Here is a 27769-nt window from a genome sequence, read left to right as displayed (position 1 = left end):
TGCCGGCACACGCAGCTATCAGAATAAAAACAGAATAAAACAGTGACTGCAGCTGATTGGCTGTAGTCACTGTTCAGCCTTTGATTTCTCAGTCCAACTTTGTCAAGCCAAGCTGTCACAGCCTCCCACAGCTTGAAATTATTGTGAGGCAGCCAAATTCCAAGAAGAACCCTTGCACGCTGTCACAGGGTAGGGAAAGGGGTCACACTTTATTCTTATATATAAATGAAATAAAGAATTTCACATTTTTTATTTATTTATTTGTAATTATTTTTAATGTGACACTACCAATACATAGGAAATGTGTCAAAATGAAGGAACGAAGAAATGTAATATAAGAATAATTAAAATGAAAAAAAATTTAAAAAAATAGCTAAGAGAAGAATGGTAAGATCATTTAAGGTTAACTAAGGGTTAATAAAGAGGTATATAGGGACAACATTTTTATATAAACCCTAACAATAAACTTTTCCTATGTGCTTCCTTTTAATCTAATAAATATAAGATAGAAGGAATTTTGTTATATATAGTTACATAGTTACATAGTTAGTCAGGTTGAAAAAAGACACAAGTCCATCCAGTTCAACCTTAAAAACAATAAATAAATAAAATAAAAAATATTGTACAATACAATATACCCAATTTTATACGCTCAGTTGATACAGAGGAAGGCAAAAAACCCCAGCAGAGCATGCTCCAATTTGCTACAGCAGGGGAAAAAATTCCTTCCTGATCCCCCAAGAGGCAATCGGATTTTCCCTGTATCAACTTTACCTATAAATGTTAGTACCCAGTTATATTATGTACATTTAGGAAAGTATCCAGGCCTTTCTTAAAGCAATCTACTGAGCTGGTCAGAACCACCTCTGGAGGGATTCTATTCCACATTTTCACAGCTCTTATGCCCCGTACACACGGTCGGACTTTGTTCGGACATTCCGACAACAAAATCCTAGGATTTTTTCCGACGGATGTTGGCTCAAACTTGTCTTGCATACACACGGTCACACAAAGTTGTCGGAAAATCCGATCATTCGGGACTATGAACGGGGCAGTAGCCAATAGCTTTCATCTCTTTATTTATTCTGAGCATGCGTGGCACTTTGTCCGTCGGATTTGTGTACACACGATTGGAATTTCCGACAACGGATTTTGTTGTCGGAAAATTTTATATCCTGCTCTCAAACTTTGTGTGTCGGAAAATCCGATGGAAAATGTGTGATGGGGCCCACACACACAGTCGGAATTTCCGACAACACGCTCCGATCGGACATTTTCCATCGGAAAATCTGACCGCGTGTACGAGGCATTACTGTGAAGAAACCTTTGCGTATTTGGAGATGAAATCTCTTTTCCTCTAGACGTAAAGAGTGCCCCCGTGTCCTCTGGGTTGACCGTAAAGAGAATAACTCAACACCAAGTTCACTATATGGACCTCTTATATATTTGAATATGTTGATCATATCCCCCCTTATTCTCCTCTTCTCAAGAATGAATAAATTCAGTTCCTCTAATCTTTCCTCATAGCTGAGCTCCTCCATGCCTCTTATCAGTTTGGTTGCCCTTCTGAGGTCTTACTAATGATTTGAACAGGGGAAAAATTATATCTCTCTCTCTAGAGTCCATACCTCTCTTAATACATGAAAGGACTTTGCTCACTTTGGAAACCACAGCTTGGCATTGCATGCTATTATTGAGCTTATGATGAACCAAAACCCCCAGATCCTTCTCCACCATGGATTCCCCCAGTTGTACTGCCCCTAGTATGTATAATGCATGCATATTCTTAGCCCCCAAGTGCATAACTTTACATTTATCAACATTAAACTTCATCTGCCACATAGTCGCCCAATTAGACAGAGCATTGAGGTCGGCTTGTAAATTGGAGACATCCTGTAAGGACGTTATTCCACTGCACAGCTTGGTGTCATCTGCAAAGACAGAAATGTTACTTTCGATCCCAGACCCAATATCATTTATAAAGATATTAAAAAGTAAGGGTCCCAACACTGAATCTTGGGGTACACCACTGATAACCTTAGACCATTCAGAGTAAGAATCATTAACCACTACTCTCTGAATTCTGTCTTTTAGCCAGTTTTCTATCCATAGACTGATATTTCCAAGCCTGTAGACTTTACCTTACACATGAGCCGTGTATGGGGAACTGTGTCGAACGCTTTTGCAAAATCCAAGTATACCACGTCCACAGCCACCCCACTGTCCATTAAGGTGAAAAAACTTTTGTAGTACAGCAGCCCCCCTGTCTCAGGTCCTCATTGGCTGGATTGATAGCAGCAGGAGCATTGGCTCCCGCTGCTGTCAATCAAAGCCAGTGACACGGGAGCCGGGGGCGGGGCCAAGTCCTGCTGTCTGTGTCAATAGATGCAGCAGCAGGATGCAGAGTGCGCTCACACGTGTGCCCCCAGGGAATGTGGGTCTCCGTGGGGGCACTCGAGAAGAGGTGGAGCCAGGAGCACAGCTGGGGGACCCCAGAAGAGGAGGATCGTGGCCCCTCTGTGCAAAACCCTTGCACACTGGAGGTAAGTATGACATGCTTGTTATTTAAAAAAAAAAAAAATCTAACCTTTACAACCCCTTTAAAGCAGCAGTCCGGCGACCGATCTTTTTTTTTTTTTTTTTTTAGGTCATTGAGACACTTTGCTAACCCCAAAATAATACTCACAGTTTGGGTGTAATATTTCTGCCTCTGTCTGTTTTCGTACTGAAGAATAACTTAAAAAATGTGATGCTGGCTGTTTCCATCTTGCTTGTGGGCATGTGAAGCCCACAAGCATTGATTTCCTGGATGCGGTGAATGCTGTTCATTCACAGCTTGTTCACACGCATGATCATTGTTCCCGCACTGAATCTTGGGAAGCCTGACACTAATGCCGCGTACACACGAGCGGACTTTACGGCGGACTTTGCCCGGCGGACTGGATTTCGTCGGACAATTCGATGTGTGTGGGCTCCAGCGGACTTTGTTTTCTCAAAAGTTGGACGGACTTAGATTTTAAACTTGTTTAAAATTTATCCGTTGAAATCGAGTCCGGTCGAAAAGTCCGCTCGTCTGTATGCTAGTTCGACGGACAAAAAGGCACGCTAGGGCAGCTATTGGCTACTGGCTATGAACTTCCTTGTTTTAGTCCGGTCGTACGTCATCACGTACGAATTCGACGGACTTTGGTGGATTGTGTGTAGGCAAGTCCGTTCATTCACAAAGTCCGTCGGAAAGTACGTCGAAAAATCCGCCGGGCAAAGTCCGCCGTAAAGTCCGACCGTGTGTACGCGGCATAAGTTCCCAGGAGACAGTGCGGCGCCGGGGAAAGGCAATAAACACACCTACTCCCATGGGAGGAGAGACAGGAAGTGCCACAATAAAGTACAATATAAAGGTAATTACAGCGATAAAAAAAAATTTTGTGCGGCATTTGAACATCTATGCAAATAACTGAAGGGGGTAAGATTAAGTTAAAAATTTGAGTGGAACCCCGCTTTAAGCACTTCATTACCCATGAATCGTCATATGATGTCCGCAGATAGGATCTTCCATCCTGGGCGGGCATCATATGACGTCCTCGGCTTCCCGGCAGTATAGGCCGCGTCACTAGGGAGCCAATGCGAGTGCCCGGCGGATGTCTGCCGGTACCGCAATTGCTCGTCACAGAGCAGGAACGTGGATCTGTGTGTGTAAACACACAGATCCACGTCCTGTCAGGGGAGCGGAGAGACAGATTGTGTGTACCTAGTATAGGAACATTGATTGGTCTTATCCCCAAGTCAGTCCCATCCCCCACAGTTAGAATCACTCCCTAGGTAACACATTTAACCCCTTGATTGCCCCCTAGTGTTAACTTCTTCCCTGCCAGTGACATTTACACAGTAATCAGTGCATTTTTATAGCACTGATCGCTGTATGAATGTCAATGGTCCCAAAATAGTGTCAAAAGTGTCCGATCTGTCCGCAGCAATGTCACAGTCACGATAAAGATCGCAGATCGCCGCCATCACTAGTAAAAAAAAAAAAAATACCAAAAATGCCATAAATCTTTCCCCTATTTTGTAGACGCTATAACTTTTGCACAAATCAATCAATATACGCTTATTGCAATTTTTTTTTTACCAAAACTATGTAGAATACATATCTGCCTAAAACATGGAAAAAATTTGTTTTTTTTAATAAAAAGAATTGGGATATTTATTATAGCAAAAAGTAAAAAATGTTTTTTTTTTTTCAAAATTGTCGCTCTTTTTTTGTTTATAGCACAAAAAATAAAAACCTCAGAGGTGATCAAATACCACCATACCACCAAAAGAAAGCTCTATTTGTGGGGAGAAAAAATGATAAAAATGTCAAATGGGTAGCATGACCGTGCAATTGTCATTCAAAATGTTACAGCGCTGAAAGCTGAAAATTGGCCTGGGCAGGAAGGGGGTAAAAATACCCAGTATTGAAGTGGTTAAGGACCGCCCCGTGTACATATACTGTGACAGGGCAGTATATACCTGTATGTGATTTTTTTTTTCTTCAGCTCCGGGGCGTGTCACGGGAGCCCGGCTCCTGCTGTGATTGGCCAGTCTGAGGCAGAACGGCGATCTGCCTATGTAAACAAGGCAGATCGCCGTTCTATAGGAGGGCAAAATGGAGATCTTGTGTTTCTGCTAAGCAAAAACACGAATCTCTGTTTTCCTTTAGTCAAAGCACATTCCCCAGTTAGAAAACACCTCCTAGGAACACACTAAACCCTTTGATCGCCCGAGGTGTTAACCCCTTCCCTGCCATTAATATAGTAACAGTGCATTTTTTTAGCACTGATCACTGTAATAATGTCACTGGTCCCCCAAAAAGTCAAAAGTGTCAGTTGGGTGTCCTATTTTCAGTTTCAGTCCAGCTAAAAATTGCTAATTGCCGCCATTGCTAGTAAAAAAAAAAAAAATTTAAAATTCCATAAAAATATCCCATAGTTTGTAGATGTTATAACATTGAAACCAATCAATATACGCTTATTGAGATATATATATATATATATATTGATAAGGAAATAAGATTTTTTACATTTTTTTATTGGGTATGTTTTATAGCAGAAAGTAAATAATATTGTTTTTTTTTAAAAAATTGTTAGTCTTTTTTTTGTTTATAGGGCAAAAAATAAAAACTGCAGAGGGGACAAAATACCACCATAAGAAAGCTCTATTTGTGGGGGAAAAAAAGGAAATTTATTTGGGTACAGTGTTGCACGACCGCGCAATTGTCAGTTAAAGTAATGCAGTGCTGTATCGCAAACATTGGTCTGGTCGGGAAGCGTGTAAAAAGCATCCAGAGCTGAAGTGGTTAAACTGCCCACTAGATGGCGCTTTTCCCTTTCTACACACCCACACAAAGAACGGTAGGGGAAATTGCATGCGATTCAGACAGGAATCGCACCGCATTCCTATTCAAATTGCATGCGATTCTTCACAATGCGATTTGCGCCTATTTATTTTGTACCGCAAAATATTGGTTTCAGTATTGGGAGCATTTGGGCGAGTGTCGATACTCACGCAAATGCTTGGTATCGGCACTGATACCGGTACCAGTGCATCTCTAGTTAAAATTGTATTCGTGAGTGAAGCCTGCAAACCCAGTTTGCATGTCGGCGCTTCTGCTACACAAGATGACAGCTATTTTCTTTTAATTACATCATAAAAGCATGAATGAAAACAAAGTGTGGCGCTAAAATGTACTTGTTCCTCATTTGGGTCAGCCCCTCTGAAAATGACAAACAGAGGGTCAAAACTTCCCTATGAGGTATTTAATTAAATAAAATCTTTTCAGATCTTCTTTTAAAAAAAAAAAAGGAAAAGGAGATAATAAGTGCTTAAAGTAGACCCCTCTATAGTCTAACCCATATATTGTACTGTAACAAATCCAGTGTACCTAACTAGAAATCAGTATCAATATCTTTAAGGGGGGATATCTAAGTGGGGATTAATAAATGTGCTATCTAAAGTAAAAAGGAAGATCCCCAACACGGGGAAGAGAAAAATATATAATATTTAAATCTCGTGGGTAAAACACAAAATATACTAAACCCTGGTGTCACTAGACATGTGAACAAACATCATGAAAATACATATATTCTATTAATAGGTGAAAAATAAAATTGATAATAAAAAAAATAAACCAATATAATGACAGTAATGAAAATAATGTTCATGAGTAGATAGAAATCTGATATCAGTCCCAATGATGGACCTATAAAGGTACACCTGGATGCTTGGCTGCTTGAACTCCCTCTGAACTGCCCAGATGGCTCACATACCGAAATAGGTATAGGAACTGAGAATACAGATATGTATAAAATACTCTTACCAAGAGTGGTGGACTCACCGGCCAGCGGCCTCGGAGTCAAGATAAGCTTGTACTAACACGAACGTCAGTAGATGGAATGCTGCTTCATCTGTTTAGTAGAGATTCTGTTACTTTAGACACTTTTTATTGCTGACTCCCATTTACATTACCGAGAATTATAAGTATGGACGTATTTGACTATCGTACTAATCGGTCAGTGAATACGGAAGGGGTTTTTACTCTTCTGAAAACAGACACAGAAATAGGGGGCCTTTTTTTGAGATTGAAGAACCTCATGGTATCCGAGCTCCACCTAGATTGGGATATAGTTTTCCTGGAACAATACTCCAAGGAGCGTATGGTTCCAAGGGGACTTAGGTGGAATGTATATCCCCAACAGGGCGATTTAGACGTTGAGTCTTGGTTTAGATACTTTAACGAGGCAGGCATTTCACTGTTAAAATTTCTGTTAGACAAAAAACGAGCACGAATGACTATGATAGATAAGGAGATCAAGGAAATCAGAGAAAAACTGACTTCCCATAGGTCTACCCCAGAATATGCCTCCCATTCTACATCTTTAAGGAACCATTTGGAAAAGGAGGAGAAAGACCAAAAGATAAAAAAGCAAAAAAAGTACACCAGAGATGTTAACGATTATAAAAATGGAAGCGTTTTTTCTTGGCAAAACAAACAGGAAGAGACTGTTGCTCCTGAGAGGGGTGCTTGTGAAATGGATACCTCGGAGCCACAGACTCTTCAGTCCCAGCGACCTTCCTACTCTTCAGAAAATAAAAAGATTATCACTTACAATCATCATCTGATTCCTCCAAGCACCCCGAAGCCCCGGAATGGAGGGCCCCCCTCCCATGGCAAAGGTAGAGGTGGTAGAGGTAGGGGACGTGGACATAGAGGTCATTCTTATAATTATGACCATCATAGATCTACACCGAGGAGAGAATATCAACATGATAGACATCAGGATCAATATGAACATTACTATCCACCAAGAACACCCATCCCTACGTACAATCGATATCTACCATTAGAAAATGAGAGACCACGTGACAATTACAATTCTTATCACTCTTACAGAGAAATAGATTCTGGGTACCACAACAGGTCACCTTTTAATTATAATCAACAGCAACCAGGACCATATAATAGGGATTTTCCCAACGTACCAGAAAGACACAAACGAGCTATAGACGGAAACGCGGGACTAGAGGGGGGAGGCGCGCCAGAAAAAAAACAACGAGTTTAACCGATGGCGGGATTTTCAATCTTAGTAAATCCAATCTTTCAGATACGGAACTTTCAGTCCTTAACAAAGGCTTGAAGTTTGCTCCCCCGAAAAGACTTAATAAGTTTAACACCTTTATAGACATACAAAAATATGTACGTAAACTCAATGTGCAACGCTATTTACTCTCTAATCCTATGAGACCACAAATTGAGGCGAGTTCTCATATTGTTCACACAGGGCTTTCAAACCCTTCCCTCTTTAATCCCCCGGGTTCCACGGCTCCCTCTATTAAGGTCTTTCGTGACCTAGTGCTAAAAGATTTAGATAAGTTACCTGTCAAAAAGACTTTTAGCAACCCCAATATAAAAACTGGACTTAAACAATTATGCGAGCGCAAGGATTTAATTATCCGACCCGCCGATAAGGGGGGTGGGATAGTCATCTTAGACAAAAGTGACTACCACCTCGAAATGACTAGGATTCTGAGTGATACAGAAACTTATTCAAGACTATATACCAATCCTACCACTTCCTATAAGAAATCACTCACTGATCTAGTTGACACAGGTTTCCAATTAGGAATTCTAAATAAAAAAGAGAGGAGTTTTTTAGTTCCAGTTGCTCCTAGGATTCCTGTCATCTACTATTTACCTAAAGTACATAAAAGTATTACTCACCCCCCTGGCCGCCCCATCATCAGCGGCATTGATTCCGTTACTTCCCGCATAGGGAAATATATTGATTATTTCCTTCAACCCATTGTACAAGCTGTACCTTCTTACTTGAGGGATACTAAGGATGCTATTACCAGGTTGAATGACGTCACTTACAGCAGTGACCTACTTTTGGTCACGGCTGATGTGACGTCGTTATATACCTGTATACCCCATAATTTGGGGATAGCAGCAGTGGAACTGTTTCTGTCTAGGGAAGAATCCATCCCAAGAACGCAGCAAAGATTTATTTTGGATCTGCTGAGGTTCGCTACCACACATAACTACTTTTGGTACAATGGTGATTTTTACATCCAACAGAAGGGAGTGGCTATGGGCGCTAAATTCGCCCCGAGTTTAGCCAACATTTTTATGGCCCGGTGGGAGGAGGATGTCGTCTATGCCCTGGATCCCCCAGAGTTGGTTCTCTGGGCCAGGTACATAGACGACATCCTCCTCCTTTGGAGAGGAAGTGTTGAATCTCTTAAAGTTTTTCTGACTACACTGAATGCCAATGATATCGGCATAGAGTTAAAGTATGAGATTAGTAGTTCAACCATTCACTTCCTCGATTTGGAGATAGTGGCCGTTCATGACCATTTAGAAACCAAGACGTTTTTCAAACCTACCGACCGGAATGGTTATATTCCGGTCGATAGCTGCCACCATGCGACTTGGCTGAAATCGGTACCACGCAGTCAACTCACCAGGATCAGGCGCAATTGTAGTAATCTTTCTGATTACCACTATCAGGCACAGATCTTAAAATCTAGATTTATTGATAAGGGTTATGATCCAATGTTGGTGGAAGAAGAAATTTAAAAAGTTTCTTTAATTAATAGGGAGTCTTTGTTGGTAGGGCAACCCAAACCCACACAAGATAATAAACATAAGTGGTCTTTTATAACAGGATTCTCTATACAACACAAACAGATCAAGCAGATTTTATCCCAGCATTGGAAGGTTTTAAAAAACGACCCGATATTGGGCCCTGCACTCCCTGAATACAGCGGGGTTATTTTTAAGGGAGCCCCAACAATTAGGAATCAGATTGCTCCCAATACTGTTGACCCTCCAGCTGTACGTCCTCCTTTCTTCCAAAACATGAAAGGGTTTTTCCCCTGCCGACGCTGTAATGTTTGTCTACACAGCGCTTGTGGGAGAAAGAAAAGTGATACATTCATTTCAACTTCCACTGGAAGGGAATATCAAATTAAACATTTTTTGACATGTGAGACACGTTATGTGGTCTATTTGATCACATGTCCGTGCAATAAACAATATGTTGGTAGGACCATACGCACCTTTTCAGTACGTGGAAATGAACATATTGCTAACATTAAAAAGGGCTTGATAAATCATAGTGTCCCTAAACACTTTTTAAGGTGCCACAATCAGAACCCTATTGGTACTCGTTTCCAAGTAATAGACAAATTTATTCCACACTGGAGGGGTGAGTCTCTCAAAAGAGGTGTGTCCAGGCTGGAAACTTTCTGGATTCATCAATTAAAGAGTTATTCACCATTTGGCCTCAACATTAACTGGGACATTAATGCCTTTATCAATCGTTCTTAACCATCTGGCTTTCTATTTGGCCTGATAGTTGTTTCTTAAGTTATTTAGTCTCGTTGGATGTTCGAGGTATTTGCTACGTAGGGGTCAAATACCATTCGAGTATTGTATTTGTCTAAGTATGTTGATAGTTTTACAGTTAATTATTCTATGTTACTGACATGTACTGTATGTTCTCAATATAGAATAGGAGCACTGTTTGCGCTCTGTGAGACGCCTCATATTTTTTAATTTTTTAATTTTGGTGTATTTTTTATTTTTCTAATCACAAATATTCAATTTAGTATATTTTTTGTATGTAGGATAATCTTTTGGTAGATTTTAGAGCCCAACGGTGGATATTGGTTATGAAGTCTGTGAAGTCCTATTGACTTTGCCCAAAACCTTCCCCCTCTATAGGGAAATTGATTGTTGAGACGCATTTGCGTTCCATCCATCCTTCACATACGGAGATATTCTCTGGATCGAGGTGTGCATCGCATATGCGTCTCACCTCATAGATATACTGTCATCAACTTCCGGTTTTTTTCTCAATAGACGTCGTGTGCTGTTTACGGAAACCCTGATTGGTTGCCGTCTTCACGTGACACCTTCCGATTCGTGAATCTTTGTCTGTGAATGCCACGTGACTTGTAGGGAGTCACTGTAGGCGGTCCTGATTGTTAGGTTCCGGCGTTGATATTACGACCGCCCATGATGACCCTTATTGGCCCAGAGTAACCATCTGCTTGGCGAATGGTCACGACAGCGACGGCATACTTTTCACCCAATGAGCATCCAGTTCACTTATTTGTATACTAGGTTGTATGATCTTACTCTTGCTCATCGGGATAGGTTAAACACCGTGCTGACGCCATCTTGTGCGACCCGGAAGTGGCGTCTCGCACAGTGTAAGCAGGTGCTGTCAATTTCAGATTATATTTTAGTATATATATAGGCATTGATGTGGCATATAGGCACACACCCCAGTTGAAGTCCTAGCGGACGAAACGCGTCGGGTTAGATATGCCTATTATGCCACTACCAAACTCAAGCGCTTTTTATTGATTTTAATGTATTTTATTTTTTGGCTTCTGTCATTGTTTATGGGCCATTAGACTTTTGCCAGACCTGGTTTCTGATGTAGCTCATGAGCCGGGGGCTCCTTTTATTGCAAAGCTTCTATTAAAGTTTTTGAAGCGGATTTACGCTATGTGGAGTTTCTCTTTTTGATTTCTCCATCGGATGAGCTATATGGTAACTGGAATACCGGAGTGTAGGGGATCGTTTGGTGGGGACTCTCACTTTCCAGCATCTCTACTAAACAGATGAAGCAGCATTCCATCTACTGACGTTCGTGTTAGTACAAGCTTATCTTGACTCCGAGGCCGCTGGCCGGTGAGTCCACCACTCTTGGTAAGAGTATTTTATACATATCTGTATTCTCAGTTCCTATACCTATTTCGGTATGTGAGCCATCTGGGCAGTTCAGAGGGAGTTCAAGCAGCCAAGCATCCAGGTGTACCTTTATAGGTCCATCATTGGGACTGATATCAGATTTCTATCTACTCATGAACATTATTTTCATTACTGTCATTATATTGGTTTATTTTTTTTATTATCAATTTTATTTTTCACCTATTAATAGAATATATGTATTTTCATGATGTTTGTTCACATGTCTAGTGACACCAGGGTTTAGTATATTTTGTGTTTTACCCACGAGATTTAAATATTATATATTTTTCTCTTCCCCGTGTTGGGGATCTTCCTTTTTACTTTAGATAGCACATTTATTAATCCCCACTTAGATATCCCCCCTTAAAGATATTGATACTGATTTCTAGTTAGGTACACTGGATTTGTTACAGTACAATATATGGGTTAGACTATAGAGGGGTCTACTTTAAGCACTTATTATCTCCTTTTCCTTTTTTTTTTTTTTTTTTTTAAAAGAAGATCTGAAAAGATTTTATTTAATTAAATACCTCATAGGGGAGTTTTGACCCTCTGTTTGTCATTTTCAGAGGGGCTGACCCAAATGAGGAACAAGTACATTTTAGCGCCACACTTTGTTTTCATTTTTGTTTCACAATTTGTCTGATTGTTGTGTCGGCAGCTTTTCACACTTTTCTGGGATTGGCGCAATATTATCAATATTAATTTTACATCATAAAAGCAGCCCAGGAATTTCTGAGCATGCTTACACATTCTTCAACAGGTAGAAGAGGTAAAACATCCTCTATGTATTACATTTAGTAAATCAGCTATAAATATAACCGGAAAAATGAAAAATGCACAACAAATAGGTCATAAGCGGAGAATGTGAACTTTTCTAGCGGGAAATAATTTCATCCTCTGGTTCAATGTCTTTCGGAATCCTATCCAGTATCAGGCAATTATTTTTCTGCTCTTCGAGCCCAGACTGGCCCAGCCTGTGTAGATAAAGGATTCCTTAATCAGATATATCAGTTTTGCCTGACTGCTGCTATTTTTGTCATCCACAAAGCTGAAAGCTTTATCATGTGGGCTACAAGGCAAACACTGAAACAGTGTCACGCAACAGAGTCCAGCGCGGCGTAACCTGACCGGACCTGTCACATATCACTGAACAGGAGACTCCGAAACCTGAGCTCACTATTACTGGGGGGAATAAAGGAGCACCGGACCTCAGGGGCATGCGTCTTTATAAATAAGGTCTGATAATAGTATTATTTCCTGCCAGGCTGTCTAATGTATGAATAAAAGTAATATAGACATTTAGTAAACTGCTCAAGTCAACCTGTCAATCAATGTAAGTGTATGTATACCCAAACAGTGAACTTCTCTTATTTGCTCTCTTTTGGTCTGTTAAATATACCATTGAACGCATTTCATTTTGAGATGATAACCTCCCGTATGCTCTGTCTGTGCTGCACTTATCAGCCTTATCCGTTATCTGCCTTTGGACTGCAGAACACCTCCCACTGTGTTATAGAAATGAGCAGTAGCATAGAGCCCTCTGGTCCAAATCAGGAGCAAGTATTATTATTATTATACAGGATTTATATAGCGCTAACAGTTTACGTATCGCTTTACAACATTAGGGCAGACAGTACACTTACAATACAAATTAATACACGAGGGATCAGAGGGCCCTGCTCGTTAGAGCTTACAATCTAGAAGTAGGGTGATAATGCTGCTCCTCCATAGATACAGTAGACAGTAGGGATAGTTTACACTTGCTTAAAAACAAGGCTTCAGACACGCTTTGTTAAAGCTCTCTGAACGCCAGTTAAAGCTTCTGTCACTAAACAAAATGGTTAGCTTACAGTCCTGTTTACATATACTTTTGCTTGGTGCTTCGATGAGGCTTTGATGAGGTTTTGGTGGAGCTTCGATGGGGCTTCGGTGGGGCTGTGGTGGGGCTTCGGTGAGGCTTCGATGAGGCTTTGGTGAGGCTTTGGTGGAGCTTCGATGGGGCTGTGGTGAGGCTTCGGTGAGGCTTTGGTGGAGCTTTGATGGGGCTTCGGTGGGGCTGTTGTGGGGCTTCGTGGGGCTTCGATGAGGCTTTGGTGGAGCTTCGATGGGGCTGTGTTGGGGCTTCAATGAGGCTTCAGTGAGGCTTCGTGGGGATTTGTTGAGGCTTCAGTGAGGCTTTGGTGGAGCTTCGATGGGGATTCGGTGGGGCTATGGTGGGGCTTCGGTGAGGCTTCGATGAGGCTTTGGTGAGGCTTTGGTGGAGCTTCGATGGGGCTGTGGTGGGGCTTCGGTGAGGCTTCGGCGAGGCTTTGGTGGAGCTTCAATGGGGCTTCGGTGGGGCTGTTGTGGGGCTTTGTGGGGCTTCGATGAGGCTTTGGTGGAGCTTCAGTGGGGCTTCAAGTGAGCTTTGCCATAGACTTTGAAGACGCTTTGAAGCTCAACTAAAGCTACATGTGGTATAATTTTTAAAGCAAAGTGGCAGCAAAGCAAAAGCAAGGTGTAAACAGGACTGTAAGCTAACTATTTTATTTAGTGACAGGGGCCTTGACTAGCGTTCAGAGAGCTTTAACAAAACCTGTCCAAAGCCTTGTTTTGAAGCAAGTGTAAACTAGCCGTTAATGTGTGTTGAAGCCGAAGCAAGTGTAAATGAGCCCTAAGTGTTGTCACCCTATCACATTCCTGGGAGGATCATCAGCAGAGTTCCAGTCCCCCAAATACTTTTTTTTTTAAACACTCCCCTGTACTTGTTTAAACATATCTGGCAACATTTAGAACATGTCATATGTGTAGTCCCTGTAGTTTGTGTTAAAATATTTGAAGACTAACCAGATCTCGGAAGCAGGCGGGTTCCATGTCATCTGTGGACATTTGAAGCCCTCTTCTCTTCATTCCTGGGATTGGATGCAGCTGGCTACCCAGCATGCACCTCCCGATCTCACGGCTGCGCAGTGAATCCACTGAGCGTTTCTCTCTCTTCCCGTCAGGTTGCCATAGCAATGGTGGCGTCGGCGGAAGTTCCCACCCCATTGCTATAGCAACCTGTGAATCATGACATCCTGGTCCTAGCAGACTGGAAATGACACAAGATTTTGTCACTAGGTGACTTGTAAGGACTCGGATACAGTGCCTTGAAAAAGTATTCATACCCCTTGAAATTTTCCACATTTTGTCATGTTACAACCAACAACGTAAACATATTTTATTGGGATTTAATGTGACAAACACAAAGGGGCACATACTTGTGAAGTGGAAGGAAAATGATGAATGGTTTTCAACATTTTTTACAAATACATATCTGAAAAGTGTGGCGTGCATTTGTATTCATCCCCCTTTACTCTGATACCCCTAACTAAAATCTAGTGGAACCAATTGCCTTCAGAAGTCACCTAATTAGTAAACAAAGTCCACCTGTGTGTAATTTAATCTCAGTATAAATACAGCTGTTCTGTGAGGCCCTCAGAGGTCTGTTAGAGAACCTTAGTGAACAAACAGCATCATGAAGGCCAAGGAACACACCAGACAGGTCAAGGATAACGTTGTGGAGAAGTTTAAAGAAGGTTATAAAAATATATCCCAAGCTTTGAACATCTCAAGGAGCACTGTTCAATCCATCATTTGAAAATGGAAAGAGTATGGCACAAACCTACCTGCAAACCTACCAAGACATGGCCGCCCACCTAAACTGACAGGCCGGGCAAGGAGAGCATTCATCAGAGAAGCAGCCAAGAGGCCCATGGTAACTCTGGAGGAGCTGCAGAGATCCACAGCTCAGGTGGGAGAATCTGTCCACAGGACAACTATTAGTCGTGCTCTCCACAAGTGTGGCATTTATAGAAAAGTGGCAAGAAGAAAGCCATTATTGAAAGGAAGCCATAAGAAGTCCCATTTGCAGTTTGCAAGAAGCCATGTGGGGGACACAGCAAACATGTAGAAGAAGGTGCTCTGGTCAGATGAGACCAAAGTTGATCTTTTTGGCCTAAAAGAAAAACGCTATGTGTGGTGGAAAACGAACACTGCGCATCACCCTGAACACACCATCCCCACCGTAATACATAGTGATGGCAGCATCTTGTTGTGGGGATGCTTTTCTTAAAGCGAAGTTCCACCCAAAAATTAAACTTCCGCTGTCCGGATTTCTCCCCCCCTCCGGTGTCACATTTGGCACCTTTCAGAGGGGAGGGAGGAGCAGATACCTGTATAATACAGGCATTTGCTTCCACTTCCGGCGAAAGATCGCCTCAGTATCCGCAGCGATGTACACCATGTCCGGCCCCTCCTCCGCCCCCCCGCTGTCTTCTGGGAGACACACAGATCTCCCACTCCGGGACCACTCAGAACGTGCAGCGAGACTTGCGCATGCACAGTAGGGAGCCAGGCTCTGAAGCCGCAAGGCTTGACTTCCTGAATCCCTTACTGAAGATGCCGGCACCTCCACCCGGGAGCCGAGGGACAGGTCAGCTTTGGGTGAGGACATCGCAGGCACCCTGGATAGGTAAGTGTCCTTATTTTAAAAGTCAGCAGCTGCAGTATTTGTAGCTGCTGACTTTCATTTATTTATTTTTTTTCGGCGGAACTCTGCTTTAAGCAGGGACAGGGAAGCTGGTCAGAGTTGATGGGAAGATGGATGTACCAAATACAGGGCAATCTTAGAAGAAAACCTGTTAGAGTCTGCAAAAGCCTTGAGACTGAGGTGGAGGTTCACCTTCCAGCAGGACAACGACCCTAAACATACAGCCAGAGCTACAATGGAATGGTTTAGATCAAAGCATATTCATGTGTTAGAATGGCCCAGTCAAAGTCCAGACCTAAATCCAATTGAGGATCTGTGGCAAGACTTGAAAATTGCTGTTCACAGACGCTCTCCATCCAATCTGACAGAGGTTGAGCTATTTTGCAGAGAAGAATCGGCAAAAAATCTACTCTAAATGTGCAAAGCTGGTAGAGACATCCTCAAAAAGACTTGGGGGGCTGAATACAAATGCACGCCACTCTTTTCAGATATTTGTTTGTAAAAAAAAATTGGAAAACCATTTATCATTTTCCTTCCACTTCACAATTATGTGCCACTTTGTGTTGGTCTATCATATAAAATCCCAATAAAATAGATGTATGTTTTTGGTTGTAACATGACAAAATGTGGAAAATTTAAAGGAGTATGAATACTTTTTCAAGGCACTGTACATAACGCCGTTATCCCAGGAGCCCTTGCAAATCGCCTAGTGACGTAATCGCCTAGGTGCCCGCAGCTGGAAGTGCTGCAGAAAAAACGTGAAAAAAGGTGAACAAAGAAAGAAAAATGTATTGCCATTTATTACAGCATTCAAGATCCAGAGACATGCTGGTAGGTTAATTGGATCCTATCTAAAATTGTCCTAGTATGTATGAATGTGTGTTAGGGACCTTAGATTGTAAGCTCCTTGAGGGTAGGGATGTAAATGTACAATGTATATGTAAAGCGCTGCGTAAATTGACAGCGCTATATAAGTAACTGAAATAAATAAATAAGATGGACATGACAGTAATTGGACTTTCAAAAAACAGGTGGAACTCTGCTTTGAAGAGGAGCTCCAGGCTCCTTCAGAACATTTTTTAAGTCAGCAGCTACAAATACTGTAGCTGCTGGCTTTTAATATTAGGGCACTTACCTGTCCAGGCATCCAGTGGTGTCCTCGCCTGCGCCGATTGTTCAATTGGCTATCGTGTGCTGGTACCGCCATCTTGACTACAGTCACATACAGTCACCACTCAGTATCCCTGATCACCACCACACCAGTCATATAATGATGCTGTACTGCACTGGTGACAGTATGTTAAAAAAAAAAAAAAAAAAAATGGGGAAAAAAAAAACACATTTTATTTAATTTCTTCATTTTCTGAAAAAGGGACGAGTCTCCCGTCTGTCGGGGACAGCATTAGCAGTGGGGAAAGGTTTCACACCAGGAAGGAAAGTGTAGAGATTCCCCACTCTCCTGGAAACCTCCCCACTTGGGTTCGGACCGGCCAGGCTGCATTCCGCCCCTTGAGACAGACGCTCTCAAATCGGCTGAGACCTTCTCCACTACACGCTGCAGTCACCCATGAGTGTTTTGCCTCCTTCCACCAGGCTTGTTGTGAACTGTTGTACCTTGATTTCAATACAAGTTTTTCAACTGTATCTGGACTATGTGTATGTTACTGCCGCCACACCATGCTGCACCCACCCACACAACGAGCTGTCTGTGGGTCCCTAACTGCCTCCCAGGGGTAAAGGAGTGCTACACTTATCATAAGCTAATGGACCATGTTCCTGTACACCACAGGTGGCAAACACAAGGCCTGCCAGGCCTTGTCATGTGGCCCTCTGACAGGTATCCCAAGCAACAAGAAAACATCCCCCCCTCACGAGCAGCGCGGCCGGTCAGTCTCCATGAGAACAAGTAAACATCTCCCCCTCCATGCTGTCTCCGCCTCCTCTCCTGCCTCCCTCAGCTTTGCCTCAGCCAACGATGCCGCTCTGTCTCCGCCTCTGCCACTGTCCTGTCCCCGCCTCTACCCCGCCTCTGCTCTCTCGCCTCCCCAGTCCCTCCAGCGACGCCGGTGTTGTGCCAAGAATGGTTTCCCATCGAAATCTGTTCCCCCTATCTCTCGGCTGAGATCGGAACTCCGCCTCTCCAGCCCTTTTTACATAGTGGCATTTTTCGTGCATAGTGGCATTCTTTGCTTAGTGGCATTTTTTGTGCATAGTGACATTTTTCGTGCATAGTGACATTTTTTTTTCTTGCATAGTGACATTTTTCGTGCATAGTGACATTTTTCTTGCATAGTGAAATTTTTCGTGCATAGTGACATTTTTCGTGCATAGTGACACCCCTCCACTCTTTACGTAGCACACTCCTGACCCCTGCACTCTGTACGTAGCACACTCCTGTCCCCTGCACTCTATACATAGCACACTCCTGACCTCTGCACTCTATAGGTAGCACACGCCTGACCCCTGCACTCTGTACGTAGCACACTCCTGACCCCTGCACTCTGTACGTAGCACACTCCTGACCCCTGCACTCTGTACGTAGCACACTCCTGACCCCTGCACTCTGTACGTAGCGCATTCCTGAACCCTGCACTCTGAGCATATACATAGTCCTACAGATACAACCGACCCTTCAAGGGCAACCATACTGCTGATGCGGCCCCCGATGAATTCGAGTTTGACACCCCTGCTGTACACCTTCCTTTATATGAGATTTTCAAAATTTGATTAAGGTTCTTTAAGGTATTCAAATAAAATTTGGTTCCTTGAGTCTTTTGTTCATGAATGACAGATCTAATCCAAATCAATCTGTCACATGCAGTAAAAGAACAGTGCTGAAGAGCAAACTGTTAAGTGAAGGCATCTTGCATAACATATGGATTTCAGACACTTAACAGCCTATGTGGCATTCTATCAATCCATATAGTCAGGGAAATAAATGGGTAATCACTATTACAAAGAAATATTGAATTCTGATATAGATGAGATTAATACACAGAATGATAGCATTTGTTTATGAATTTAGATCCTCTTTAACGCTGGTCAGAAGTTAGCAATATTTATCAGAACGAACAACTGCAATAATTATAACTTTATTGAATTAGAATTTACGCACCAAAAATACAACAAAAATGATTGTTCTAATATGCACAAGGTACATGAACTCTATGTAATGTAATTTTTAGTGAATTAAAAACATCTTCAGCACTAAAAATTAGCAAATCATTTCCTGCAATGAAAACTGCATATGCACTAATGCTTCAGTGAATTGACTCTGAAGTCCTTTCCGTTTCACATGCACCATCCAGCCATTTTCTTGGAGCCTGTATAAGGTTAATCTGCAACCCAGTTCTCAATTATAAAGCATTTATAAATAGAGGGAGAAGAAAGGCCGGTGGACCCATTAAACTCTTCTCATTCAATAATACATTTCCCTGAGGTCACAGTCTAATTAGCTTTTGATGAGGCTGTCTTTCTTTGACTTTGCCCACTGGGTTCTGTATGCCGCTATCCTGCTCATCCACAGCAAGAAATATTTCCTTTGTGTCTGTTTTGAATTTACTTCCTCTAAATGTTCTGTATGTATTGGTGTCACAATGACTCAACGTGCAGATGCTGCCCTAACCTGCTTAGGGCTGGAGGTGGCCTATAAAACAGAAAAAAAGAGAACTCTATCTGCTACCGAAATCCTTTCAATAGATCACCCCCAACCCCACCCGATGAAACTGAGGCCCAAAGGGTAATTATCAGTCGCCCTTTACTAAGGTGTCACTCGGGGCTGGCCCTGTTTTAGATTCAAGAAAAGTAAATTTAAGAGGTATTGGGATTTCAATGCTTCTTCCAATGGTTTAAACACAAGGAGACTTTGAAGAAAGCTCGCTAGCTCCAATAAGGCAACTCTCAAATACACAGGCCTCCCTCAATGGGTACCTAGAAGCATCTCCAAGTTCAGAGATATAAATGGGCAGCAAATCAAAAGGTGAAAGAGTCCAAAGTGTCTTAATTTGTTGAAAATCCTGTCACATAAATCATACAGCATGGTGCCAGAGCAACTAAACTTTGCTTACATCAGAGCTATGAAACAAAACTTTTAGATTTAAATCTCCCTATTCCTTTGTCCTCCACAAGCCCTCTTGTAGGTGTGATGTATAGCTTCTTCTAAACAAATCGAAGCCCAACTGCGGACTTCGAACCCTCTTCCCACTGGAACACCCATTCACCTTTTGAAAAACAAATCTACATACATTCTCCTCACCCTTTTATTCCTATGGCAGTGGACATTCCTAAATACTACAGAGAGCAGTACGACATAATGACGTCACATTTCGTTCCACAGCATCATCCTGTGAGTCCAGGGTGGTGAGTGGTGCCACGATGCTATGGACTCCCAGATTGTAGGTTAAATTGCACTAGGCATCATTCAGCCCATTAGAGGACCAATGCTGCATCTAAATGCTGCATCTCAAGCTTGAATTGGGCTTCAACTACAAAAGTCATTTAAGTGACCTGTTATCACAGGCTAGCACTGTGGAAGAAGTCCATCTATAAAACCCTTCTAGTGGCTGGTGGCTTGAAACACTGCTTCACTGCTCCTTGGCCGTTGCAGGTATTTCACCATTTCAGATGAATTGAATATCTGTTTTACTGAAGCATGCAGTAGTTTCTCCTTCAAGCTTGTACATCCTATAGCAACTTGTAGAATATCCCATTTCTAAAACCATGGTTTTTATAAAGTTGTGAGTATTATGGCTTCCACTCTTCTAGGAAAGCTTTCCACAAGGTTTTGGCGTGTGTCTGTGGGGATTTGTGCCCAATATAACGAAAAAGCATTTGCAAGTTGAGGTACTAATGTTGGACGAGAAGATCTGGCTTACAATCAGAGTTTCAATTTATCATAAAGATGTTCAGTAGGGCTGAGGTCAGCATTATAAGCAGGGCATTCAAGTTCCCTTACACTAGACTGGTCAAACCATATCTTTATGAAGCTGGTTTTGAGCACAGGGGACAGTCCTGATGGAGTAGAACCCTTCCCTATTGATGCAAGGTTTGGAGAGCACAATTGTCTAAAATGTCTCTGTATGCTGTAGCATTAATGTGACTCTTCATTGGAAACTCCTAAACTTGATCATTTGGTGGAGTGTCTACATATTTTTGGCCATAGTGTATAGCTGGTTCAGCCCTTGGCTTTTAATACCTTGGTGCTTGAACAGCAGGGTCTGCCTGTCACAATTTCCAAATCTGTTCAGGTCCTCATGTTGCATTCTGTAGAATGTAGAATACATAAAAAACTGAACAAGTGGAAGCCCTTCACAATGGGCAATGCATGTTCGCAGGCCCAGAAAAAAGTCAAGGAACTGTCAGGTGGTTTAACTCGCCAACATTTACTAATGCAGCGTACACACGACCGGTCTCTCCATCAGAATAGACCCCGACGGTCTTTCCGAAGGAGTTCTGCTGAAACGGACTTGCCTACACACGATCACACAAAAGTCCGATCGTTTAGAACGCAATTATGTACGGACTAGAAAAAGGAAGTTCAATAGCCAGTAGCCGATAGCTGCCCTTGCGTCGTTTTTGGTCCGTCGGACTAGCATACAGACAAGCGGTTTTCCCGATAGGAATTGATTCCGTCGGAAAGATTTGAAACATGTTCTATTTCTAGGTCCGTGAGAATTTTAGAAAGAAAAAGTCCGATGAAGCCTACACACGATCGGTATGTCCGTCGGACCTTTTCTGCCGGAAAGTCTGGTCGTGTGTACGCGGCATAACAAGTGAAAAAAATATCAGTTTTGGGTAGACTGATCCTTTAACTTAAGTGGCAAAACTGTCATTTTTGGTCCGTCGGACTAGCATACAGACAAACGGATTTTTCGATAGGAATCGAGTCCATCGGAAAGATTTGAAACATGTTCTATTTCTAGGTCCGTCGGAATTTTCGATAGAAAAGGACCGATGAAGGTCTGATGAAGCCCACACACGATCGAATTGTCAGACGGATTTGTTCCTTTGATGCCGAAAAGTCTGGTCATGTGTACGCGGCATAAGTTCACCTTTCAGGAAGACTTTTAGAAAATCCCCTTATCCAAATCCAATAATTAGTGCATACCATAGCTCCTGCTGTTGGAAATGGTGAAGGTCCTACCATTACAGATGCTGTTTTGGGTCCTCTCCAGAAAAAGCACTGGTCCCTCATTCCTCTGCATCCTGCTGCTTGCAGGATGGGCTGAATTTCTCCAAAATACATTCCCTAGTGGCCGCTCTGGGCCGTTCAGACACTGCGCATGTACAGTATCTGATCTCCTTCTCTAGATGTGTACACTTCACACCCCTGGAGTTTGATTGGCACAGAGCGATCACTAATAAGCTAAGCTGAAACTGGCAGAGAAAGCACTGTGCATGCACACCCAGACAGCCCAATAAGGGATGTATCATTGAGAACTTCAGCCTATCCTGAAAACAGCAAGATGGAGAGGAATGAGGGGCCAGTGCTTTTTCTACAGAGGACCCCACCAGCTGCATCTATAATTGCAGGACCTTCCCAATTTCCATCAGGAGGAGCACTGTTATGTACTATTCATTGGATTTAAATTTGCATTGGGAGATTTTTTTGAAAATCTTCCTGAAAGGTGAACTTGCACTGTAAATCTGCTGGGGGGGGGGGTTGACATCACATCCAAGATGGTGGGTCCCAGCAGCCGTCTCAGTGTTTTTAGATGTCTACACAAGGGAGGCCTTTACAGTAAAAACATTGATCAAAATATACTATATTACCAAAAGTATTGGGACGCCTGCCTTTACACGCACATGAACTTTAATGGCATCCCAGTCTTAGTCCGTAGGGTTCAATATTGCGTTGGCCCACCCTTTGCAGCTATAACAGCTTCAACTCTTCTGGGAAGGCTGTCCACAAGGTTTATGTGTGGATATGGGAATATTTGACCATTCTTCCAAAAATGCATTTGTGAGGTCAGGAAATAATGTGGACGAGAAGGCCTTCGCTCTAATTCATCCCAAAGGTTTTCTGTCGGGTTGAGGTCAGCACTCTGTGCAGGCCAGTCAAGTTCCTCCACCCCAAACTCGCTCATCCATGTCTATATGGACCTTGCTTTGTGCACTGGTGCGCAGTCATGTTGGAACAGGAAGGGGCCATCCCCAAACTGTCCCCACAAAGTTGGGAGCATGAAATTGTGCCAAATGTCTTGGTATGCTGACGTCTTAAGAGTTCCCTTCACTGGAACTAAGGGGCCAAGCCCAACCCCTGAAAAACAACCCCACACCATAATCCCCCCTCCACCAAATGATTTTGACCAGTGCACATGCAAGGTCCATAAAGACATGGTAGATCAGCCTTTAATCACTATTTTATTTATCCATCTCAGTGGGATCTGTAACATACAATAGCTTTAGTAGCCACTACATGGTTGTGGGTAACTGGCAGGTGAATTGTGACAATCCTGTGTTGTTAATGTGTCCGTTTTCTCACCCCCAGGAATGTCTTTGATTGGATTGTGTACTTTCTGCTCTGTGCTGTGATCGCCACTCATATAGCTGATCTGGTTGTCCAGAATAACAACGACCTGCATATATCTCACATCCGAGTGTTTTCTGTCACCATTATTTTCCTCTGGCTGAGAGTGATGAAGTATGCAAGAGCCATTCGGTAAGAACCCTTCACCCCTTCCAAAACTCTTCAGTAGCCATTCTTAACTAGGGTTCCATTGAACTAGGGTTCCTCCAGGAGTTGCCAGGGGTTTCTTGAGCTGTGGCTAATTGATCTCCAATTTGGTGTTGCCAACTAAGTTCTGGGTCCAACACTTGGCAGAGCCAATCATCTGTAATCTTTTTAGCTGACTGTGAGACCCCTTTCACACGGGGGGGCCATCAGCGGTAAAGCGCTGCTAATTTTAGCGGTGCTTTACCATTGTTTTTGCGGGGGTTTCCGGACGCTAGCGGGGAGGTTTTAACCCCTGCTAGTGGCCGAAAAAGGGTTAAAACCACCGGCAAAGCGCCGCTGCGCTTTGCTGGTGGTTCTGCAGCGGTGCCCATTCAGTTCAATGGGCAGGAGCGGTGAAGGAGCGGTGTATACACCGCTCCTTCACAGCTCCAACGATGCTGCTAGCAGGACTTTTTTTAGCGTCCTGCCAGCGCACCGCTCCAGTGTGAAAGCCCTCTGGCTTTCACACTGGAGAGACAGGAGAGGCGCTTTACAGATGCTATGCAGGCGCTATTTTTAGCCCTGTAGCTCCTCAGTGTGAAAGGGGTCTAAGGGTGGCATCCTGGCAACCAATGTAAGGAAGCACTCTTATCAATGACCACCAATGTAAGAGGCATTTTCCCTGATGGACTAATTTTAGCAGGGGTTCCAGCGCTCCTGGCCACTCCCTCCTGTTAAGTACCCCCCACAGCAAGCAGCTTTCTATGGGGGCACCTGAGCCAAGCAGCTGCTCTGTGTGTCCATTCAGACACAGAGCCCCGCACCCCTGCTCCACCCCCTCTCTCTCCTGATTGGCTGACTGACACACAGCAGCGGAGCCAATGGCTCCGCTGCTGTGTGTCAGCCAATCAGGACGGAGAGTCCCGGACAGCCGAGGCACTCGTGCAACATTGCTGGATAGAGATGGGGCTCAGGTAAGTATTAGGGGGGCTTCTGCACAATGAAGGTTTTGCATTAAGATAAAAAAACCTTCTGCCTTTACAACCACTTTAAGCTTCTGAAAAACAGCAGACTTGCTGGCTGAATCACCAAATGAAAGTAGAAGAAAGAAAGCCTAAAAAGGAAAACTAATGCAGCCATCACATCAAGGAATTGGTAAGCTGCAATATAATAAATGTTTGCTTTTGGGTTTATTACCGCTTTAAGTTTCCTGGGTGCATGGTGTTTATTAGGTATCTGCAGAATACAGGCACTTGCAGAATAACATTACATCATTCTAATTGCTTTGCTGCCATTCTGATTCAGGTGGTGGAACTGCTGTAATCTTTTATAATTACCAGTCTCAGGTATGAATTATCACAAGTGTTCAGAGAAAATGTAACCTCTGAGGTTTCCATGAACTCTACCTGCGGCAATGAAGTGTATACACAGCCAACAACAGTTCCTCTTTGGGACCCAAACCCCCCCCCCCCCCCAAACCCCCCCATTCATTATGATATTGTCACTTAGAATTTGATCTTCAGATCTGCATTATTAAATCTACTTCTAAACTACAGGCTTATTAAATAAAGCAGTAATAACATAGCAACCTGATGTCATATATAGTCAGGCCAAGTTAAAGTGTATCTAAATCCAAAACTTTTTTTTTAGCTAGAGTTTAATCTGCTCACATTTTGCCTTCCTTAGTACATCCCCCCCCCCCCCATCAACATGCCAATAAAATGTTTACATTTCATTACATCCCTTATTGTAGAACCAGTGACATCATCACTGGGTCTCTTTTAGTGGTGCACTGAAATGAAAATTCTGGTGCCGAAACCAAAAATTCAGGATGCACTTGGTTGAAAACCGAAACAGACAGTTTTAACCACTTAAGGGCCAAGCCTCTTTCTGAGATTTGTTGTTTACAAGTTAAAAACTGTTTTTTTTTTTTTTACTAGAAAATTACTTAGAACCCCCAAACATTATATATTTTTTTTTCTAACACCCTAGAGAATAAAATGGCGGTCGTTGCAATACTTTCTGTTACACTGTATTTGCGCAGCGGTCTTACAAGCGCACCTTTTTTTGGAAAAAATACACTTTTTTGAATTTAAAAATAAAACAGCAGTAAAGTTAGCCCAATTTTTTTTAATATTGTGATAGATAATGTTACGCCGAGTAAATTGATACCCAACATGTCATGCTTCAAATTTGTGCCCACTTGTGGAATGGTGGCAAAGTTTTACCCCTAAAAATCTCCATAGGCGACATTTAAAAAATTCTACAGGTTGCATGCTTTGAGTTACAGAGGGGGTCTGAGGCTAGAATTATTACTCTCGCTCTACCGATCGCGGCGATACCTCACATGTGTGGTTTGAACACCGTTTTCATATGCGGGCACTACTCAGGTACGCATTCGCTTCTGCATGCGAGCTCGTCGGCGCGTTTAAAACATTTTTTTTTCTTATTTATTTTACCTTTTATTTTTTATTTTTACACTGTTCTTTAAAAAATAATTGTGTCACTTTTATTCCTATTACAAGGCGTGAAAACATCCCTTGTAATAGAAAAAAAGCATGACAGGTCCTCTTAAATATGAGATCTGGGGTCAAAAAGACCTCAGATCTCATATTTACACTAAAATGCAATAAAAAAAAATTGTCATTTAAAAAAAAAAAAAAAAAGGCCCTTTAAGACCTATGGGGGGCCCCTCTCCTGCCGCTGATAAAAGTGATCTCGCGGTGAATCCGCCGCAGAGACCACTTTTATCTTGAAGTGGAATGCCTGCTGAAGAAGAGAATATTGGAGTTATGGCAGCTAGCTGCTGCCATAACAACGATATTCCTCTTCAAAGTACCGACGTATAACGACGGTGGGCGGTGCGGAAGTGGTTAAAAAATGTTTTTCTTTTATTTAATTAATGTGGCTGGCGTTTTTTTGATTGAAGTCACTAGAGGGCGCTTTTGCATTGAAGCCAATGGACGTGAATTTGCATTGAAGTTAATGGGACGCGATTTTCCATTGAAGTCACTAGGGGGTGTTTTTGCATTGAAGTCTATGGGACACAATTTTGCATTGAAGTCTATGGGACGTGCTTTTGCACTGAAGTCACTAGGAGGCGTTTTTGCAATGAAGTCCTTGGGACGTGATTTTGCATTGAAGTTTATGGGATGTGATTTTAGAATTGAAGTCTATGGGACACAGCATGCCATTATTGCCACCTTTTTTTTTTTTCTATTAGCAAAACTCCGATAACCCTATTTTTGGCCGATAATTTTCGGCGGCCGATATATATCAGTGCACCCCTAATCTCTGTGCTTCCTGTGCAAAGCTAGCAGATCACAGTTGGTGGGAGGAGCTGTACAAAGCTTGCTGACAACAGCAGACCACCTTAGGTAGGGTCCTGGGCATGATGCTTTGCATCTCAGCAGCAAAAATTATCCCCACCGTCATGTTCTATTGGCAGCACTGCCTGTCGGTCGCAACCCATTCATGTGATTGAAGCACAGCTTACAAGTGCCTTATTGCAATTATGATTGTCTACGGCAGTAAGACTTAGTTTACACTTGCAATTGGGGGGCAGTTGAGCTGTGTTTTTACTGCCCCCAACTGCGCCCTCTAAGCTGCAAAGACAGCCAGACAGAGGCATGCACATGCTGCAGGCGCAATGCTTTGCATTGCAGCACAGCAAAAATTATTACTGCTGGCAGTACTGCCTGCCGTATGCAACCCATTGAAGTGAATATGGTCGTGTATGGCAGTAAGATTTAGTTTAGACTTGCGATTGGAGGGGGGCAGGAAAAATACAAGGATGAGCCGCATTTTTTGCTGTCCCCTCAAACACTCCCCTTAAGCTGCAATGGCAGCCATACAGTGGTATACATATAATACAGATGTGATGCTTTGCATTGCGGCACTGTGAAAATTATCCCAGCTGTCGCATTTTCCGAGCATTACCACCCACCAAACACAGCCCAATCAAGCGAATGGGGCACGGCCTGCGAGTGCCTCATGGCAGATATGGTTATATATGACGGTAAGACTTAGTTTACACTTGCAGTTGAAGGGTCTGTAAAAACACACAGTTGAGTTGCATTTTCACCACTCCAACCCCCAACCTGTCCCCCTAAGCTGCAAAAGCACCTGCACAGTGGTATACACCTACTTAGGAAGAAGAGGATGAAACGCTGCACTCTAGAAAAACAACAGTTTTAGTATAGACGTAAGTGAAAGTGGATTCAGCCCGACTACTCCCAAATCATGCTACCGACGCGTTTCACCTGACACACATGGCTTAGTCATAGGGTCAGGGCAAAAT

At 42.8% G+C, this 27769-nt stretch overlaps 1 protein-coding gene across 1 annotated transcript in view; it reads left to right on the top strand.

Moving 5' to 3' along the window:
* LOC141146167 (uncharacterized) overlaps nt 1-27769 on the top strand; it is a 202634-nt gene that overhangs the window by 90692 nt on the left and 84173 nt on the right. Inside the window, exon 14 of the mRNA XM_073632907.1 lies at nt 23305-23475. Coding sequence (XP_073489008.1) covers nt 23305-23475 — 171 coding nt within the window. The remainder of the gene's footprint in view (nt 1-23304; nt 23476-27769) is intronic.

The sequence above is a fragment of the Aquarana catesbeiana genome, linkage group LG05 (assembly GCF_042186555.1).
Source record: "Aquarana catesbeiana isolate 2022-GZ linkage group LG05, ASM4218655v1, whole genome shotgun sequence".
In the NCBI taxonomy this organism is placed as follows: Eukaryota; Metazoa; Chordata; class Amphibia; order Anura; family Ranidae; genus Aquarana; species Aquarana catesbeiana.
The sequence above is the reverse complement of the archived record's forward strand: the minus strand, read 5'-3'. Positions and strand labels throughout refer to the sequence as shown.